At 46.7% G+C, this 20,048-nt stretch overlaps 1 protein-coding gene across 1 annotated transcript in view; it reads right to left on the minus strand.

Annotated features, from left to right (window-relative positions):
• Positions 1-478: 478 nt before the first annotated feature.
• LOC144770799 (aldehyde dehydrogenase family 3 member B1-like) overlaps positions 479-20,048 on the minus strand; it is a 223,638-nt gene continuing 204,068 nt past the window's right edge. Inside the window, exons 10-11 of the mRNA XM_078655597.1 lie at positions 4,393-4,492; positions 479-2,512 (exon numbers count right to left, since the gene is read on the minus strand). Coding sequence (XP_078511723.1) covers positions 2,301-2,512; positions 4,393-4,492 — 312 coding nt within the window. The 3' untranslated portion in view covers positions 479-2,300. The remainder of the gene's footprint in view (positions 2,513-4,392; positions 4,493-20,048) is intronic.

Raw genomic sequence — 20,048 nt, forward strand, 5'->3', positions numbered from 1 at the left:
TGAATGAGCACTAAGGGTTGATTACCCCCCCAGTGAGTCTGGAGCTAGGGCTACGAAGAACAGATCTCTGTGCACTTCAACGACCCTTATTTGAGGTCACCCCCACTTCAAAGGCACAACTGGGTATAAGTACTGGGTCTCTGACCCCGCCAAGAGAGACACTTCTGGACATGTAAAGTAACTCTGCCTGGAAGAAGGACTTCTCTGTGTCAAGCTACCAGAGGGTGAGCACAGGTTAATTTAGGGTGTGCTTTATGACTTACTCTGACTAGGACTGTGGTTCCTGTTCGGACAGAGTGCATACTTCTGCCAACCACAAACCCAATGTCTAACACACATCATATAATATATATCTAGTATACACCTATTTTGCTGCAAAATAATACAGAGGTGTGCATATGAAATGAAAAGGACATCACATTCATATAATACACAAAAGTAATCGGCGGTTCAGCTAATGAATGGAGGCAAGGAAAGATTCAGGCAAAGGACCTTTTAATGTTCCAAAGACAAGAACATCCTAAACATGGCATTCTCATGAGGAAGGTAAATAAGGTTTCTTACTTTACTAAATTTCTGAAATAGATCAGCACACAAGTGCATGGACAATGCTCATTCTCATTAAATAAAAGTGAACTTTCATTTTGCAAATGTGAAATGAGGTCTATGCAGCTGATTAAGGCCTAGTCAGGGTAACTTAAACACATCTAAATAAAGTATTATTTTCCTATTATAAAAACACTTTCACACACAAGATGAAGAGACAGATTTGGCAAAGGAGGACTCAGACAAACTGAGCTACAATAAGCAGAAGGGTCCAAGTGTTTGGGAATGAAAATATCCTTGATATTCAAATTACCATAGATTCTTTTTTATATATGAACTCGATGCAGGCTCACACGCCTTTGCACCACAGTAGATATTTCTGAATATGGCCTGCTTTTGCCGAAGTCCTCAAGGCGTAGGCGACTGATTAAGCAATAAAATGGCAAACACTTGAACGAAAGGATAGTGCAAAGTAAAAACATATGTTGTAGGAAAAAAGCCGCCACATATGGGGCCAGATGTAGGTCGCCAATTACCGGTCGGTAACGGCCGATTTTGGCCGTTACCGACCGGTAATTGGTTTTTGAGATGTAGGGGGCCCGAATTTTACCGAATCTGTAAATTTACCGATTCGGTAAATTTACAGATTCGGTAAAATACCGACTCGGTATATTTACCGAATCGTTAATTCCAGATGTAGGTGGCACTTAAAATAGTGCCACAGGCCCTTAGGAATTTGTTATTTACCATGAAATACTATCTCATGGTAAATGACGAATTCCTGTGTACATGCACATCTGTGCATGTACACCTGTGCCATGTGGCACACATACATGCCCTAAGGGCATGTATTTGTGTCACATTGCACACAAGCCAGAATCAGGGGTGCAAAAGGGTGTCAAAGTGACACCCTGTCCCCTTGTAAATTCGGTAATTCGGTAATTTGACCGAATCGGTATTTACCGATTCGGTATTTGACATTGATTCCTTTGGGCCTCAAGGCCCATAGGAATCAATGGCAATTACCGAATCGGTAAATACCGAATGTTAATGATTCGGTAAAATATTCGGTAAATATACCTTCATCCCGATTGCCAGTTCTTAAATACCGAATCGGTATGATTCGGTATTTAAGAATCGGTAATCGGGGATTACCTACATCGGGCCCTTGGTTCCGAGTCAGTGAGGACAGAGGAGGCAATTCAAAAGTGGGGGATTGAGAGATTATTGGATTTGCAGCAGTGTGAACATATGAGATATATTAATAAGGAAGAATCGAGAGAAAAGTTAAGGAACATACTGATTACAGGGCTACAGTACAGAAATATATACTGCTAGCAAAGGAACTAAATGCAACAGGAGGAGAGTTATGAGGCACATAGTAAGTGTATCAGCACATTTAACACTTAGGATGAGTGCCTGCAGGGGCAATGAGGATGGAGCAGAGATTGAGAAGCCAAAAGGTGGAATATGGAAGAGTCTTTGTCAATCAAAAGCCTGATTAACTAAGGGTAAGGGAGTCATTTGACAAATAGCCGCACATGCCACTGACTCCGCCTCAGCCCTACTGACCTCTTAAAGGTAAGAGCCTGTAATATTTTCTAGACTTCTCCCTTGACCAGTCTGCTTGTAAGACGCAGGAGAGAGGCTTTGGCTTACATTCTGTTAAGTGGTTTGTGGAGACACCAGAGGAAGTGGGAATCTGCCCCTTCCTGTTTTTTAGCCCCCACGCCTCATGCCCCGCCGAGATTCTTCTAGGGCTTAGCTCTGGACTCAGGGCATGTTGCGGGTTGAGCTGCGCTTGACTCTAAGGAGGAAACCAGGATGCTCAAGTGTTCTTCGGTGTAGGGTGGGTATAGGATGGAGTTGAGTTCTTCTGTAGCGAAGCTTCGCAGGAGCACGGCACGTTCATGCGAGAAGGTGTCGAAGGTGAACTTGCCATGGTACTTCCCCATGCCGCTGTGCCCTGCAGCACAAAACAGAAAAAAAGCATGTTGGCACAGTCTAGAATATGCAGCTCAACTGTGTAACAACTGAAGGAGAGGGAGGTGAGGAGCTAATGGAGTCAGTGCAGGGGCATTGATGACAAAGACTATGGGGCAGATGTTCGAGGAAGTGCTGCAGCGTGACACAGCAAGCCCTTTAGCTGCGCCACGCTGCGGCACTTCCAAAGCACAGGAATGCAACATATTTACAAGGTTATGTTGCTTTCCTGAGCTCTCCCCTGTGCTGACGCACAAACAGCTGCCATGCGCCGGCACAGGCACCCTTGCACCACGGTGCAAGGATGCCTGCGTCATGGGGAGATTGTTTTTGTGCAGAAAGGGGCACCTTCCTGCACAAAAACAATCACGACAGGCATTTTCGGCTTTCAATGCGTGCTGTAGAATGCAGCACGCATTGAAAGAGGAAAAAACGCGGAGAGCTGAAAACATTTCTCCTCGTTGCGGCTTGCTACGCCACCCCTAGGGTGGCGTAGCATTCAGACGCATTTCCAGATTTACGATTCCTCGGAAATCTGGAAATGTATCTTGTTCCATGGGTACTGCGTGGGAACACCCACAGCAACACCCACGGAACGCCCCTTTCACGCCAAGTAAAGGGGCCATATTTAGAAGTACAGGAAAAGCCACGCAGGGTGGCTTTTCCTGTCCTTGTAAATATGGAGCAGGAAAATACGCCCCCTGTACGTCACAAAAAGGGATGTACTGGTGGCGCAGGGGGATTGTAAATCAGCCCCTGGATTGGCATGTATACCAGCAGGCATACCTGATTCTTACTTCTCCCCTGAAGCTTGCATCTAGGAGGGAAGCTTTGCAGAATGCCTCATTCCAAACTGCAGCCATTGTGTGCTGAGCAGTGTATTCAGAAAAGCAGCACACATCTTTGGCTATCGACAGCTGATCCTGAAAAGTGTGGGCTGACCTCCTAAACCTTCCACTAATCTCATTCTAACAACAAAGAACTGCCCCGCCCTGTGCACTACAACCACTCCTCTCTGCTGCTACAAGGGGGAGTTGAAGGGCGTAACCCTTCAAGATGCCCATCCACACTTTGTTTTCTTTTACAAGTCTTTTTTTTGCGGTTTTATATAAAGTGAAGTGGGTCCAAAGCCATCGGATCGCACCAGATTACATTTCAGATGGTAAGATTATTTGTTTTCTATTTTTTAGGGACAGAGTGGTTAGGAGACTTTCCAGTAATCTCAAGACGTTGAGCCGTAGCCAGTTCCAAAGCCGACAGCTCAGGCCGTTAAGTCACATCTTCTCCTTTCTCTGTTCTTTTTTGCTTTCATAGTGTTGAGAGGTTTTATTAAGGTTTTAATTATTGTGTGTTTGAGGTTTTGCTAGGCCTTGGCTAGTGATGTTTAATCTGGCTTACTAACATGTATCTTTGAGTAGACCTAGGTTCTTAGGAGTGGACTTCTCTGACATTATTGTTGATTTATTAATCCAGAATGGACTTGATTGAGATGGGTGTGTGCTGGAATCATTGTGTGTCTGTGCCTCTGTCCTACCACAGGCTTTGTGATTCTAATTGCAACCTATTGCAGCCTGCTAGCCTTCAGGAGACTCCTCAAGACCTGGCTGTTCGAGCAGTAGCAGCACACCCCCACCCAGCGGCGCCTTGAGACCCTCAAGGGTAAGTAGTGCGCTCTACAAATGATTGATTGATTGATTGTTTCAGGTTAGGTCAGGCTGCTTGTAAAGGGGTCCGAAAGAGTCAGAGGACATGTGTGTGTGTATGTGTGTGCGTGCGCATGTCGCAAGCACATCAGTCCCTAGTGCTCTGAAACTATTTGCATGCACTATCAGACTCAAGCAATATAACATTCAGCCGCCATACCAATTCCACCAAAGGGCAGTGAAGTCAGAGTCATGTGCATCATCCCATCGTTGCCGCAGACTCCTCCGCTGCTTGTCCGCTCTATTATTCCATCAACCACCTGCCACCCAGGAGAGACATAGAGTTAAACACTTCGGACTAGAGTTAGACATTCACGCAATGCACAAATGCGACACTGAAAAGAAATAAATTGACCTGCAAGGAAATCAGGAGATTTTATGATAAGCCAATACCTCTGAAGGCCTCGTTGGGCTTCCGAATGTTTATCTAGGTCTTGAGATTGTATGATGGGATGTTGAACATTCATTTAGGTAAGAAGATTGCTGCATGAACATAGTGTATAGAAAGCTATTAATGTGTCCTGAGGAAGGCTTTCACCAAGTGATCTATAGCTGAAACATGCTAACAATTTCTGTGTTAAAGAAGTTGGGAAGATAAGCAAAAACAACATGCTACCTACATTTCAAAATACCAGGATAGGAGTCTGAAAATTGTCGAAATGTATGACAGATATTTTGTCAACAAAATACATAACCCTTACTGAAGCACGCCAAGTCATTGACAGAGTATGTGTCTGCAGAAATGTATGTGTCAGGATAAAATAAAATAACGGGGAGACGCTCTTCTGCTTTCTTATCTTTCAACGAGCTTCGTGCAGTGGTCCATAGGGTACTACTAAATATGACATACCCGTAAGGCACCTGGTGTAAGTGTTCTGGAGCGGTTCTATCACCTAGTTTATTTACTATCTATATGAAGACTTCACAGGCATCTGCATACATGAGCAAACCAATGACACCCAGCCCTTAATATGGCGTGGCGCTTGATTCAGGGACACTTAACTCTGTTTCTTTTTTTTTTTTTTGTACTTTAATACTGAGCAGGGCACCCGCTTCAGGGACACTGCGCTCTGTTTTTTTTTTACTTTAATAATGAGCGCAGCGATCGCTTCACGGACATAGCACTCGCCAATACAATAGGTATTGCTTTTGCAAAACTTTGAACTATTGGTATTGTAAATGCAATGCATTTTAATATTATAAAAATTCGTAATTGCGAGACCTATTGCATTGTAAATGCTTGTTATTTAAAGAGAGAGATCTCTTTTTGCCCTACGTTCTCCTAACATAACCTTTTTTGACCCCTATCCTTTAGCAATTGCCTATAATATTATTTTTTTGTTTAAATCATTTTATCAATCAGAACACCAAAGTTTGAAAAGAACTAACGAAGAACAATTTTACGCGATCGTAAGTACACATTGCTTGTCACAGACTATGTATGTTACAAGAAGGGGGGCGCTAGGTGGCGCTGGACGACAATGGCCGCCCTGGCGTAAAGCTCCCGCCGATCCGGGCGGATTCCAACACATAATCCTCATCCTGCCATCTCCAATAGTTCCACCAAAGCCACACATTGGCCCACTGACGCGGATGTATGTCATTACCACGCATGCTTTTACAACGCGTGCCTTTACCACGCAACTTTTACAACGCAAGTCGTTACAACGGCTTGCGTTGGGGGGTGCTGGATAGTGAATAGTTTAATTTACTATTCCAACTCCAGTCCCCGTGGATAGTAGGGAAGGTTTTGGATAGTAAATTAACTATTTCCTATCCTAGAGCGCCCCCCAGCGCAATCGTTGTAACGACTTGCGTTGTAAAAGTTGCGTGGTAAAGGTACTGCGTTGTAAAAATTGCGTTGTAAACGCTGTTTCCCACTGACGCTGCCGGCCAAACCTGGGGCCGGAGGTCCGAGAAATAATTACATTATACGTCGTGAACGCGGCGGCGAGGTAGAGACTTGAGCGCTCTGGAGCGCAGCTCGGGGCACAAGATCTACTGGAGGCCGGGGCTGCGCAGTCCCGGACAATACGCAGCCGGAGGAGGGGAGCTAGGGCTATTCTTCTACTGTAGCGCCCACTCCCCTCCCCCTGATAACAATACAACAAAAGCGGGGCTCCAAGCTGACCGCAGCGGAGTGCTGCCACTACGCGAGAGCCGTTCCTCGGGGGCGAGTGGAAGAGGTGAGGCCACATTTCCTGTTGAGTCTGTACCAGGGGCTATGCTGGTGGAGGCTGGCTCCTACCGCAGCGGAGGCACCCAGACACGGAGGTGAGGCCGAGTGGTTGCTTACGGCTGTGCGGGGGCGACAGTGGGGTTGACCCACGCGGTGGAGAAAAAGAGCTGGCAGAGGGCGCCGCCATTTTAGACTGTACCGGTCGCCTGTATATTGGTGAAAATACGCACTGACACTGGCTTGGCTGTAGAGGCGGCTCGGCTGCAGCATTGCCTCGGGGACCTCACTCCAGGGCGCCCTACCACACTACCCCCCGGCCGCCTGCACTGCTGCTTGAGAACTGCTGGAAGATACCCTCCCCGTGGCCAATCTGGGCCTTCGCCGCCATTTTGGGGACACTTCTGTTTCATGCCCTGACGAGACAGAACGCACCATATTGCGGATTCCCAAAACCTGAGCCTGGGAACGAGATTTACCCGCAGCGAGCCCCTGACGCGGGCTGTTTCCCTCGCTGCTGCTGAGGCCTCCCTGACCCTCATCTGGCCAACTCGGAGGACATAGTGTGCTGTTACTGGGTGGCTGTCATGAGAGCTGCCAGCTGGGGCCCCTCTGAGACTCGCCAATACGCTGCCAGGTTGGACGTACTTAACCACCATGGGGGAGACTGAGCCCAGGCAATCAAAGCTCCCCTTTGATACCCGCAAAACACCCGGTACCACTTCTAAGGATCCTGGCGCTGAGGACCCCCCGGAGACTAGAGAGGAGGGGTGGAAAGCCCTACTGGTGGAGATGCAACATAGCCTCGCCACCATCGACGCCAAAATAGACTCCATGAACACCAGGCTGGACGGCGTCATGACGAAGCTGAACGACCATGAAGAGAGGCTAACGGAGGCGGAACATCGAGTATCGGAGCAGGAGGATGGAGCGGGTACAAGTAAACAACATATGCTGCAAATGGACAAACTTTTAAAAGTCATCGCAGACAAGAACGAGGAGTTGGAAGCATGCTCCAGAAGAAACAACATACGCATGTTAGGCCTAGCAGAGACGACCAACAGGGGGAGTCTCCAACGCTTTATGGAACGTCTCCTTTCTGACATGTCCGGGAAAGACTCATTGTCAGCCCACATGGTCATCGAACGGGCGCATAGATCTTTGGCGAAACGTCCCCCACCAGGAGCCCCCCCACGCCCGGTGATAATGCGATTTCTGAACTACAGAGACAGAGACACTGTGCTACGACTGGCGTGGGAGAAGGGTGAGGTGCGGTATGAAAACACAACCCTATCCTTTTATCGGGACTTTACTCAGCAGGTGCAGGACGCTCGACGTAAATTCCTGGAGGTTAAAAAGAAGCTACAAACCCAGGGCATTCAGTATGCCATGCTATATCCTGCGAGACTACGGATCCATCATCGGGGGGCACCACACATATTTAACACACCTCAACAAGTGGAGGATTACCTCAAGCACTCCAGGCGATCATCTTCCAAGGAGAGAGCTGCGAGACGGCTATCACGTTCCCACTCCCCGCTCTCGGAGCCCGGCTCACCCTGAGACCTGCGCGGGACTGGACACTCGACGGCACTGAATTTGGGCCTGTAATGGACGCTATGCAGTTTGGTGATTTATAACTTTTGATAATTGACTTGGTGGCAAAATTGGCCGCCTGGACGCTCGCCTCCATCCCGTCAGACCGATCCCTGTGTTCTAGGAGGTTGCGGATGGGTGCGATAGAGAGGCTGAGTTAGACCGGCGGCAGCACCTAGTGGCCCCCTAATAAGGGCATTCCCCCTATTTCCTTTTGCCATGGTTCTAAAGTTAGGAGCGCAGCTGCTCCATATGGGGAAGTTGTATGGGGGGGAGGGTTGTTATTTCCTGGCATGTTGGGGTTGCCGGTGTGGGTGATGGAGGGAGGGACGGGGTGGGGACGACTGAAATGAGAGTGAATGAAGTGAGTTGTAGAGGGAAGTTTGCCCACGATACGTTAAAGACTGCACAGTACGATAGTCATGACTGATAAACCCAGAGATAGTACAGCCCTACATGTCTTCTCCTGGAATGTGCGAGGACTGAATGACCCTAGGAAATGTAGGCATGTATTAGGCTATCTGGACCGCCATCAAGTCCACGTTGCCCTCCTGCAGGAGACACATCTGGCACACATCCTATTCTAACTATTCCAGGGGTGTGGCCATACTCATTAAACAGGGGGTTCCGTTTGTTTGGGGAGGGGGGGGGATAGACCCAGAGGGTAGGTACTGATTGTTGTGGGGCAGACTTAACTCGCATGACGTGGTCTTCTCGAATTACTACGGGCCTAATATAGACGATGCTCACTCTCTCCTCACACTGCGAGGCAAGTTACACATGCTTGGGCAGTGGTATGTGTTCTGGGGGGAGATTTTAACACTGTAATTAATCCCAGCATAGATCGCTCACACGCCACTGCTGCACACTACACCATGTCCCAACGCACGTTACGGGACATTGTAGCCACAGATAATGTGTTAGATACATGGCGTCATCTCCACCCAGTAACGCAGGAAGGTACTCTGCACACAACACCTGGGCCAGATTGGATTATTTGTTAGTTTCCAAAGGCATGGCACACTGGGTGGATAAGGCGATCCACTTAGCTAAGACTTTTTCTGATCATTCCCCTGTGTTAGTCACCGTGAAGCCCACGGTGGATCTGACCCCCTACATTAACTGGAGACTTAACCCCCTGCATCTGCAGGATGCTGTCTTCAAAGCGGACATTGAACAGGAGATAAAGGACTTCTTCCCTAGGAGCACGGGCTCTGTAGCCAGTTTGACTACTGTGTGGGAGGCATTCAAGGTGACTGTGCGCGGATGGTGCATCTCCAAGGGAGGGGGAATACTAAAGGACCTCAGACGGACTCTGAACACGCTTGAGAAAGACCTGAAGGGACTGGAACGGGAAATGGCGGGCGGGGGAGGGTCAGATACCTTAAAAGCTAAGATGCAGGAGAAACTAACAGAGTATACGGAGGCTACCGAGCGGGAATGTAGATTTTGGGGGAAACACTGCACGGCCAGAGTATATTGGGAGGGAGACACACCCGGGAAATCACTTGCGGGAGCAATTAAACTCCCCAGATTCAGAAATTATGTCACCAAGCTCAGAAATGACCAGGGAATTTTTTTTTTTTAAATGTATGTTATAAGAAACAAAACCTCCAAAAAACATTTAAAGAAGAGAGTGGAATTCTCTTTCATTTAGAATATCTGTGTATCTGGAGGACACGACTAACCATCAGATGATGCTAAATTTACCAGAATCCAGGCACTACTCTATGAACATTCTGTTTTTTATTGGACTTTTATGTGACTTTACTCTACTTGGCAAATTGTGTAGTGTCAATACTCTGGGTGGGAGTACCCCCCCCCCGTTTAAAATTCAGAAATACATAGATGAAAAGTGTGTCTGTCTTGTGTATACAGTAAAGGAAGGTAGTGATCATGTTTAGTGGGCTCAGCAAGTAAAGCAAAGGGGAAGAAAATGACTAGAGAAAGATGGCAACATTAGTATATATGTGTTCAAGAGCCAAGATGTCTATAGTGGGGCCTAAACATTATGAGGCTTATTTACAAGCCCCTTGCGCCGCTGGTGCGTCACTTTTAACATGGGAAAAAGTGACGTACCGGCAGCACAAGGGACTCCAAAATAGGCCCCTATTTTTCGAAACTTTGTGTGCATTCTCTGTGGGACTATATATACCCCAGTTACTACCTGCTCCTTGCTTATGGGTTTATGTCTCAATAAATGCTACAAGGGCCTACGGAGAATTATTAAATTAAATGTTTGCAGAATATAATAGGAGATATTTATATATTTTGTTCATTTGTCCTAAACTCGAGGTTGAGAGGACCTCTTTCGTGCATTACTACCTTAAAGGTCACAGACTCGGGACACCGCCCTTGCCATAAGCAGGAAGTGAACCATGTGTGAATATGCAGATATTTCAGAGGTTTCAGCCTGGGATGGTCAAGGTCACTTTCACAAGTTCTCTAAGCTTTTACATGGAATATTTAAAGCTATTTGCATCTCCCTGGTACCTGTTAATGGGGTAAGGGAGGTCCTTTGCTTAAGGGCTGTAAGGAAATATAAATACCTTCATGGGGAAGTAGACGAATATGCCTCCTTATCCCGTATTCGTTTTGTCCGCAGGGAATCACAACGCGGTCGTTACAACGACCACGTTGTGATTCCGCATACCATTACTCCGCAAGTCGGAACAACGACTTGCGGAGTAGGGGCGCTGGATGTTGGAATAGTATAATTTACTATTCTAACTCCACTCTGTGCGGACAGTAGGGAAGGTGTTGGATCTTAAATCCAACACCTTCCCCCCCTCCGCAAGTCGTTGTTCCATGCTGAAGAACACAACATCAAGTGGGAGGTCCACGCCTTCGCCCATGAGCAATAGTCATCGCCCAGAATACCCAGCTTCCCCAGGTTTGCCTGTTGAAGAAAACAGAGACACAGCCTTGGAGCAAAGGGATTTCATCTCAGAGATCCTGAGTGCACCATCCCAGGTGCCATCTTCATGCCCACACGGCGCCATCTCAAAAGTACAAAGGCGAAAAGTAGTAAAGCCAGACCCATTTTGAAACCCGGTTATAGAGTGAAAGTTTTAATGTCTTGTATTTTCAAGAGAAATATAACGCTTCAGATGCACAAGATTGATCAGGGTTATTTAATGGTTTTGTCGGTGTGGAACCGCCTGACTGCTGTAAGCATGGTTGGATCTGGGTGTGATGGAAACCCTGTATCCAGGGTCTCTGGGCAGTTCCAATCATTATCTCTGCCTCCTGTGTATTACTTTGGGCCCTGTGACCCCCCAGAGGCTTTCAACCCTACATTTAGATGGCACAGTGCTCATGTGCCATCCTGCTCTCATTTGATCAATCTCACAGATCTCGTATGTTCCATCGTGCAGGAGACGTAAGTCATGTGTCCCCAACATGCGCATTGCACGTGTTTGGATGTTGCTGAATAACAGTGAGCCAGACGCAGTGGGCGATAAGGGTACACCCATGTGGTACTCCTTTTTTTCACATTTAACCATTTTAATGAGCACTTAAAACTGCATACACATCTACAGAATGATCGCTTGCATCAAAAATTACTCAGAAAAAGACTACGCAATCACTATGCTGGCTTGGTGTATTAATTATTCTTGGCTGTCGATTTTTTTATGTGTTCCAATTTTTTATTAAGTGAATAAAAGTCATACAGCATGAGTGAAAGCCACCCAACATCCAAATATGGTAACTCTGTACAGTAGTAGACAGGGTGATGTGATAGTTTGTACTGAGAAGGGAGGAGGAGGTAGGTGGGCATACTTAGGATGAAGGGTAAGAGACAATATCCATGAAACACTAAGAGATACTAAGAGATACTGAAGCCCTGTATCAGCAAACTGGGGCGGGGCGGGGGGGGGGTTGCAGGGGGGATTTCCCTAATCTCAGTGTTATCGTTAGAGGTCATAGGCAGAGAGGACTCTTGGGTCTGGGGCCATCGGGTGGAAACGTGTTGGGCTGAGTGCACTGGGTGGGGGGCATCCCCTTTATTGAGGGGTGGTGGAGCCTTAGGATGGGTCGCCAGGGGTCGGGTGATGCAGGCAGCCGGGTTGGTTGGAGGCAGGGGTCGTGTCGAAGAAAGAAGAAAGAGAGAAGAGCCCTCCGCTGTTGGTGCAGGTGAGTCTATCACTCATTGTTAGGAGGGTGGGTGGAGTCGCGAAAGAAGATGGGACTGGTGAGACTGGGGGCAGTATTTGTTACCCTTGGCATGGGGGGTTCCTGTTGTTCGTGGGCCTGCGTGTCCGGTGGAAGGGGGGAAGATTGGATTGATTAGAGGAGGGGATAAGGGAAACAAAAAAGAAACAAAGAAACAAAGGAAAGGGGGTAGGGGCGTCGGAAGAGAAGGGCTTGGGAGGGGTTAAGGGGGTGGGATGTGTAACTCACAAGGGGGGAAGGAAGAGGGGGTGGGAATATGGGAGAGGAAGGGGAGAAGGGGGAGAATACGGGGGAGATAAGATGGGGTGGGTGTGGGAGGGTAATGGGGAGGTAAGCACCATGCTTACGCAGGTAGCGAGGGTGGGGGTGGAGGGAAAAGGAGGGAAGGGGTAGTTAGCATTCCATGGAACAGCCGAAGTCGTAGTATCATTCAATTCAGTTCGATGCGTTTCAAGGGGGTGGAGAACCTGGGTCAGGGTGTCTGTCAGCAGTCTCATGACAGAGGAAGGGTTCTCACGTCTGTAGAAATAACTCAGTCTGGTACTGCAAATTGTAAATGACACGTGCGTGTGAGGCCGTTTGAATCATTGCCACCAACCAGGCTTCCTGCGATGGGGTACGGACGACCTCCACTGGCAGAGAATACATATCTTAGCTGTGGCAAAGACTGTGTGGAGGAGGCGGAGCTGTGGGGAGGAGAGTTCCAGTGAGTTCCTTAGGTTGTGGAGGGGGAAAGCTGAGGGGGTAAGTGGGAGGCGTAGCGGCAGGAAGGCACCCAAGACCGTTCCGATGTGCAACCAGAAGGGTTGGATCGAAGGGCATTCGCAGATGATGGGCCCGATAACTTAAGACAAAATCCTTAACTTACTACCATTTTGGTATTCACAGAAGGCACTTACTCATTTCGGTATTCACAGAAGTTTGGAGTCCTAACTTTAGGACTCCTAAATGCCTCTGTGAATACCGAAAGTCTTAAAGTTAGGACTTTTCTCAGTTTAGGAGTAGTAAAGTTGGGACTCCTAACTTCTGTGAATACCGAAATGAGTAAGTGCCTTCTGTGAATACCAAAATGGTAGTAAGTTTAGGTTTTTGTCTTAAGTTAGTTCTGTGAATTCGGCCCGATGTGTGCTATATCACAGTGGATATTCTTGCATCACAAGCAGAACATATGGAGGAGGAGTCCTGCTCTTTTCAATTTCGTTGTATCCAGTGCTAGTCATGTAGCATCTTGAAATAGCAGAACTTCAAGCGTGCCTCTCTTGCGCCCTTGTCTGCCCATTCATCTTCCTCATAGGAGGCCAGCAGGGGAATTTGCCACTTGGTGCCAAAATTTGGTGAAAGGGGTTGCGAGAAAAGGTGGGTTGAGATCGTGCCGTATAATGCTGACATCACTCCTTTGTGGTGCCCCCACACAGTCACATAAGACACTATAGACGAGGACTGTAGGGACCAGGGGCGAGGGCCCAAACAACGCCTTAAGCAGTGCTGCAGTTGCATGTAGCACCAGGTTTGTCACGGGTGGAGGCCGAATTTCTCTCTCAGCTGGTCGAACGGTTTATAATCTCCAGTAGCAGGAGTTGATCTAAGGTATGAATAGCCACTTTGCTCCATTGAGTCCAAGACAGGGATCAACTGTCGATGCGTATACCATCATTGGGCCATAGTGGCACCTTTTCCTGTAGTCGTGGGTCTACACCGAGTAGATGGTATGCACGTAACCAGGCCTTGTGCATAGCGTGTAACACAGGGTGCAAAGTGCCTGAGTGATGGGTACAGCCTTCAAACAGAATAGAGAGTCCTGTGCCGGCAGAGTATTTTCCGTTTCACATGGACCTATTATGGGGCTTCCGGGACCCCAGATAGCATGTATACCAAATGAATGAATGAATGAATGAAAGTGGATTTATAACAGCGCGATTGCTGCCCTGAGGCGTCCAAGCACTAGAGGAAACCTGCTGGTTTGAGTGAGTGAGGTTATAGACCAGGACGAAAGAAGAAGGAGAACTGAGTTTTATTGAAAAGAATTAAACAGGTATGTTTTTAATTGTTTACGAAAGGAGGGGAGGTTAGGGTTGGATCTCAGGTGTACAGGGAGGGAATTCCAGATCTTGGCGGCATTGTAGGCAAACATCCTTCCACCCGACCTTGTCTTTTTGATTCTTGGGACTGTTGCCATGAAAGCCTGACTAGATCGGAGATCTCTACCTGGACGGTACTGACTTACTAGCCCACGAGTAATTAGAGGTCCTGAGTCCCAGAAGGCCTGGTGGGCAATACACATTGCCTTAAAAGTGACTCTCTGACGCACTGGCAGCCAATGCAGGCTGGTCAGTCCCGCCTTGACTGACAGTCTGCGTGGGATTTGCAGCAGAGTGTGGGCAGCGCAATTCTGTACCAGCTGCAGTCTCTTTAGGGTGTACTCTGGTGCGCCCAGATAGAGGACGTTATTGGAGTCTAGACGTGACTGTATCAGACCCTGTATGGCTACCTGCTTTGCCTCCCTGGTGAGCAGGGGAAGAACTTTCTTCAGTGTCCTGAGCAATCCAAAGCAGGTAGCTGAGAGCTTTGTGGCCTGGGTGTTGAGTGAAAGACTCCTGTCCAGCCATACCCCAAGGCTTTTGATGTTCTCCTTCGGAGCCGGGGGGGCCTAGACAGGTGGGCCACAGTGAGTTGAAGAAAGTGGGGTCTGCGGGGCCCAGGAGCATAAGCTCAGTTTTGTCACCATTGAGTTTTAAAGATGACAAGGTCATCCAGGCCTTCACCTCCTCCAAGCATTTTATTAGTCCACCTGAACGTGGCTGGTTAGCCTCCTGCGCTAATGAAACCACCAGCTGAGTGTCGTCCGCATAGGATATGATCTTAACTCCATACGGACGAACTACCTCAGCCAGTGGCCTCATGTAGATATTAAAAAGCGCGGGGCTTAAAGAGGAGCCCTGGGGGACTCCACACTTCAGGGGCATGCTGGAAGACACTGTCTGTCCATCAAACACTTGGAACGACCTGTTGCTCAAAAAAGATTTTAACCAGAGCCAGGCCTTGTCCACTATGCCGACATTCAAATGGGAGAGCTGGAGGGCAAGGGCGTAATGCTCTACCGACGGGAAGCCCAGGCCATGACATGAATGGCGTACCATCAGTTTGGTCATGGCTAGATGGGGTTTCTAAGATCCCCGTACAAAGAATCGAATTTGGGAGTCGATGAGGCGCAGCATGGACAGAGGCACCTGGATGGGGAGCATCCCAAGCGTGTATGTGAAGTGCGGCAACGTAACCATCCGTACTGTCTGCGCCCTGCCCCACATGGAGAACCTCAGGTGTGACCATTTATCAAAGTCTCATTTCACCTGGTCCATTGATGGATCCATGTTGTCTGAAACCACCCCCTCAATGCACCTGTTCACCAGTAGGTATTTGAGGCATGATGGCTGCCTGCGAAAGGGGTATCCGTGTATGTCTGCTTTGGTCATGCCAGACAAAATTAGGAGGGCCTCATTCTTGTCCCAATTTACATTATAGCCAGATAGGATGCAGAAGTCATCGATGATACGCAGCATGGCAGGGAGGGTGCGGTTAGGATCAGTTAAAGTAAGCAGGACGTCATCTGTATAGAGATAGATCTTGCAGTGGCCAGTTATGAGTAGCACAGTCGCTATGCTGCGGAGTTGCGTATGGTGGAGGCTAGGGGTTCCATAGCCAGGAGGAATAGGAGTGATGAGAGAGGGCACCCCTGGCGTGTGCCCCTTCGAATCGGAAAAGGGTCAGATAGGAATCCCACACAGTGATACCGGGCAGTGGGGCAGTCATATAGCAACCGCACCTTGGCAATGAATTGGTCTCCCAGACCAAAGCGTGCCATTGTAGCAAAGAGGTAGTCCCATTCAATGCAGTCAAATGCTTTTTACTTTTTTAGCACATGGGGTTGTGTCCTGCACTGTGGCCGGGTTGGACAACATAAACTATTTTTTAAGAAAGAAGAGGACCCGGTCACTGTTTTTAGAATCTGCAGCTTTATTTCTTAGAGCAGAATTGCACCCTAAGTATTTTAATCCTTGGGCGTTTCACTTTTTTTTAGATATAAAGTGTTGGATAGAAAATTTAGCAAAAAAAGTCCGAGGTTTACTCGTTGTCCTGCACAGAGGCATATATTTACAAGTACTGAAAACAATATATTTACAAATGTCAGACACACTTATTACAAAACTAAAGACAAAACATTAAACACTTTTGACCAAACAGATCAGGAAAGTCATTTCTTATGATAGTACCCTACTACCTATTACAATCAGACCACTCTAGTACAATTTTCGTTAACTCTGGTCTGGTATCATACAGGCATACAATTCATATTGTGTTCAGTTTATTTCATATGACACATTAGAAGCCTTATATGAAAGAAAAAGCATTCGAAATTAAATGCGAATGTGTTGGAAGCCGACGCGTTTCCGAGTCCGTATTTTATTTATCGGGCTCTTCTTCAGGGCTTTGTGTTGGGTACCTGTTTGGGCATAAGTGGAAGGGCTTATTTAGTGTGGGACCTTTATTGACGTCGTCACTGGTAAACACAATATAGCAAATTATTGTTACCTTATCGTAGAATTTTTTATATATACAGGTTTGATCCGTTCCTTAGGGGATCTTGGCTGAAAGAGTTCCCTGTGTTCTGGAATACAAACAATTCAATTGTTTCTATTTGTTGTTCATGGGGACTGTGTATTAGTTAATTTGTAAAGAAATTAAAAGTCGTGACTCACATGGGTTTAGGGGTAATACATGTCTTCCAGTCGTTTGTCTCTTATTTGTTGGGCAGTTGGTCAATATCTGTGAACAATAATGGCACGTTTTTTGTAATTCCAATTGTTTAAAGATATATCCAAGCAGGTAAAACTCGTGGGCTGACCGCCCAAGTAAAATACACTTACTTTATGTTGTTTGCCGGGGCGCGGTGCACCATGCTATTCCCAGGCGAAGTTGACGGGGAAGTGGAATCCGCCGCCTCTCTATACTTTACTTGCTGTTTACCATTTATCTGCGGAGATGCGGGGGATCATGTCTTAATGGAAAGTGTTTCCCACATTTATGGTACATTTCCTACACAGTTTACAAAAATGGCGTGAACTTACTTTCTTCGGTTCAGGGTCATACCGGATACTGGGTCGTTTAGTAGGTGGGGGGTGCTGCCCTTTACAGTCTTAGTTAAAGATTGCCGCCTGCGCTACGGATACAGAAACGAGAAATATATTATACTCTCTGTGCCCTGCATCTCATGCTCTTTTTATTGGGCGTGCGTGCGCGTCGTTTTACCTGCAAGTTTCAATGCTGCTTCCGTCTGCCACAGAGTGAATCGTGAGAGTGACTATTACGGTCACATGATTCCTTAAGGCTAGTCATGTGGCGTGCTGCTTCTGGGACATGTAGTTTAGAGCTTCAGTTGGTCAAGAGGGCATTTAATTTCGCACTTCTGGGACGTGTAGTTCGAGGGCTTCATTAAGTCCGTGAAGTGTTTTTTTCGGTGAAATAAAAGGCGAGCTTATGACAGTGGTCAGTTACATGCGGCCCGTTTACAGATTGTAGCATTCTCCGTATTCATTCAAACCTGTACTCACGCAGTCATATTTTAAAATCAGATATGATTCTCGCTGTAATAGTAGCGCTTCAACATTTCCACCTCGTGGAGGAGCCTTTATTTTTGACAATACTGACCATTTTAAGTCTTTTTCTGAGTGTCCTTGATCGATACAGTGTTGGACCATTGGTGCATTCAATACCTTTTGTTTGATCCTTGATCGATGTTGCGCCAATCTTTGTGTGATTTGTTGTGTGGTTTTACCGATAAACAATTTGTCGCAATGACAAATAATCACATAGATGATGTTCTTGCTTTTGCAATTAGTGAACTCTGTGTGAGTCCATCTAATGGTGTTATGTTCAAACGAGGAACCTTCAATAGTGCTTGCGCACGATATGCAGGTTCCACACTTGTGGTGGCCCTTCACTGGATCAAGCTTCCATAGTGTGCGTAAATCACTCTCATATCTGATTTTAAAATATGACTGCGTGAGTACAGGTTTGAATAATAATACTGGATTTTATACAGCGCGAACAGCTACCTCTCGAGGAGGTGTCCCGGCGCTAATGAATACGGAGAATGCTACAATCTGTAAACGGGCCGCATGTAACTGACCACTGTCATAAGCTCGCCTTTCATTTCACCGAAAAAAACACTTCACGGACTTAATGAAGCCCTCGAACTACACGTCCCAGAAGTGCGAAATTAAATGCCCTCTTGACCAACTGAAGCTCTAAACTACATGTCCCAGAAGCAGCACGCCACATGACTAGCCTTAAGGAATCATGTGAAACTTGCAGGTAAAACGCACGCACGCCCAATAAAAAGAGCATGAGATGCAGGGCACAGAGAGTATAATATATTTCTTGTTTCTGTATCCGTAGCGCAGGCGGCAATCTTTAAGTAAGACTGTAAAGGGCAGCACCCCCCACCTACTAAACGACCCAGTATCCGGTATGACCCTGAACCGAAGAAAGTAAGTTCACGCCATTTTTGTAAACTGTGTAGGAAATGTACCATAAATGTGGGAAACACTTTCCATTAAGACATGATCCCCCGCATCTCCGCAGATAAATGGTAAACAGCAAGTAAAGTATAGAGAGGCGGCGGATTCCACTTCCCCGTCAACTTCGCCTGGGAATAGCATGGTGCACCGCGCCCCGGCAAACAACATAAAGTAAGTGTATTTTACTTGGGCGGTCAGCCCACGAGTTTTACCTGCTTGGATATATCTTTAAACAATTGGAATTACAAAAAACGTGCCATTATTGTTCACAGATATTGACCAACTGCCCAACAAATAAGAGACAAACGACTGGAAGACATGTATTACCCCTAAACCCATGTGAGTCACGACTTTTAATTTCTTTACAAATTAACTAATACACAGTCCCCATGAACAACAAATAGAAACAATTGAATTGTTTGTATTCCAGAACACAGGGAACTCTTTCAGCCAAGATCCCCTAAGGAACGGATCAAACCTGTATATATAAAAAATTCTACGATAAGGTAACAATAATTTGCTATATTGTGTTTACCAGTGACGACGTCAATCAAGGTCCCACACTAAATAAGCCCTTCCACTTATGCCCAAACAGGTACCCAACACAAAGCCCTGAAGAAGAGCCCGATAAATAAAATACGGACTCGGAAACGCGTCGGCTTCCAACACATTCGCATTTAATTTCGAATGCTTTTTCTTTCATATAAGGCTTCTAATGTGTCATATGAAATAAACTGAACACAATATGAATTGTATGCCTGTATGATACCAGACCAGAGTTAACGAAAATTGTACTAGAGTGGTCTGATTGTAATAGGTAGTAGGGTACTATCATAAGAAATGACTTTCCTGATCTGTTCGGTCAAAAGTGTTTAATGTTTTGTCTTTAGTTTTGTAATAAGTGTGTCTGACATTTGTAAATATATTGTTTTCAGTACTTGTAAATATATGCCTCTGTGCAGGACAACGAGTAAACCTCGGACTTTTTTTGCTAAATTTTCTATCCAACACTTTATATCTAAAAAAAAGTGAAACGCCCAAGGATTAAAATACTTAGGGTGCAATTCTGCTCTAAAAAATAAAGCTGCACAGTCAAATGCTTTTTAGGCATCAAGAGAGGGTGATCCTTGGCCGTCCAGAGGGCGTGTGCTAGGGTGCGAGGATGGTTTCTGGAAGAACCGCCCTGCACACAGCCTACCTGTATGTGGTGGATCAGAGAGAGAAGAACCTTGCTCAGACGTGCTGCAGTCAGATAAACTATGTATTGTTGCAGGGCTCACAACATTATCTTTG

This window comes from Lissotriton helveticus, chromosome 1_1 (assembly GCF_964261635.1).
Source record: "Lissotriton helveticus chromosome 1_1, aLisHel1.1, whole genome shotgun sequence".
NCBI lineage: Eukaryota > Metazoa > Chordata > Amphibia > Caudata > Salamandridae > Lissotriton > Lissotriton helveticus.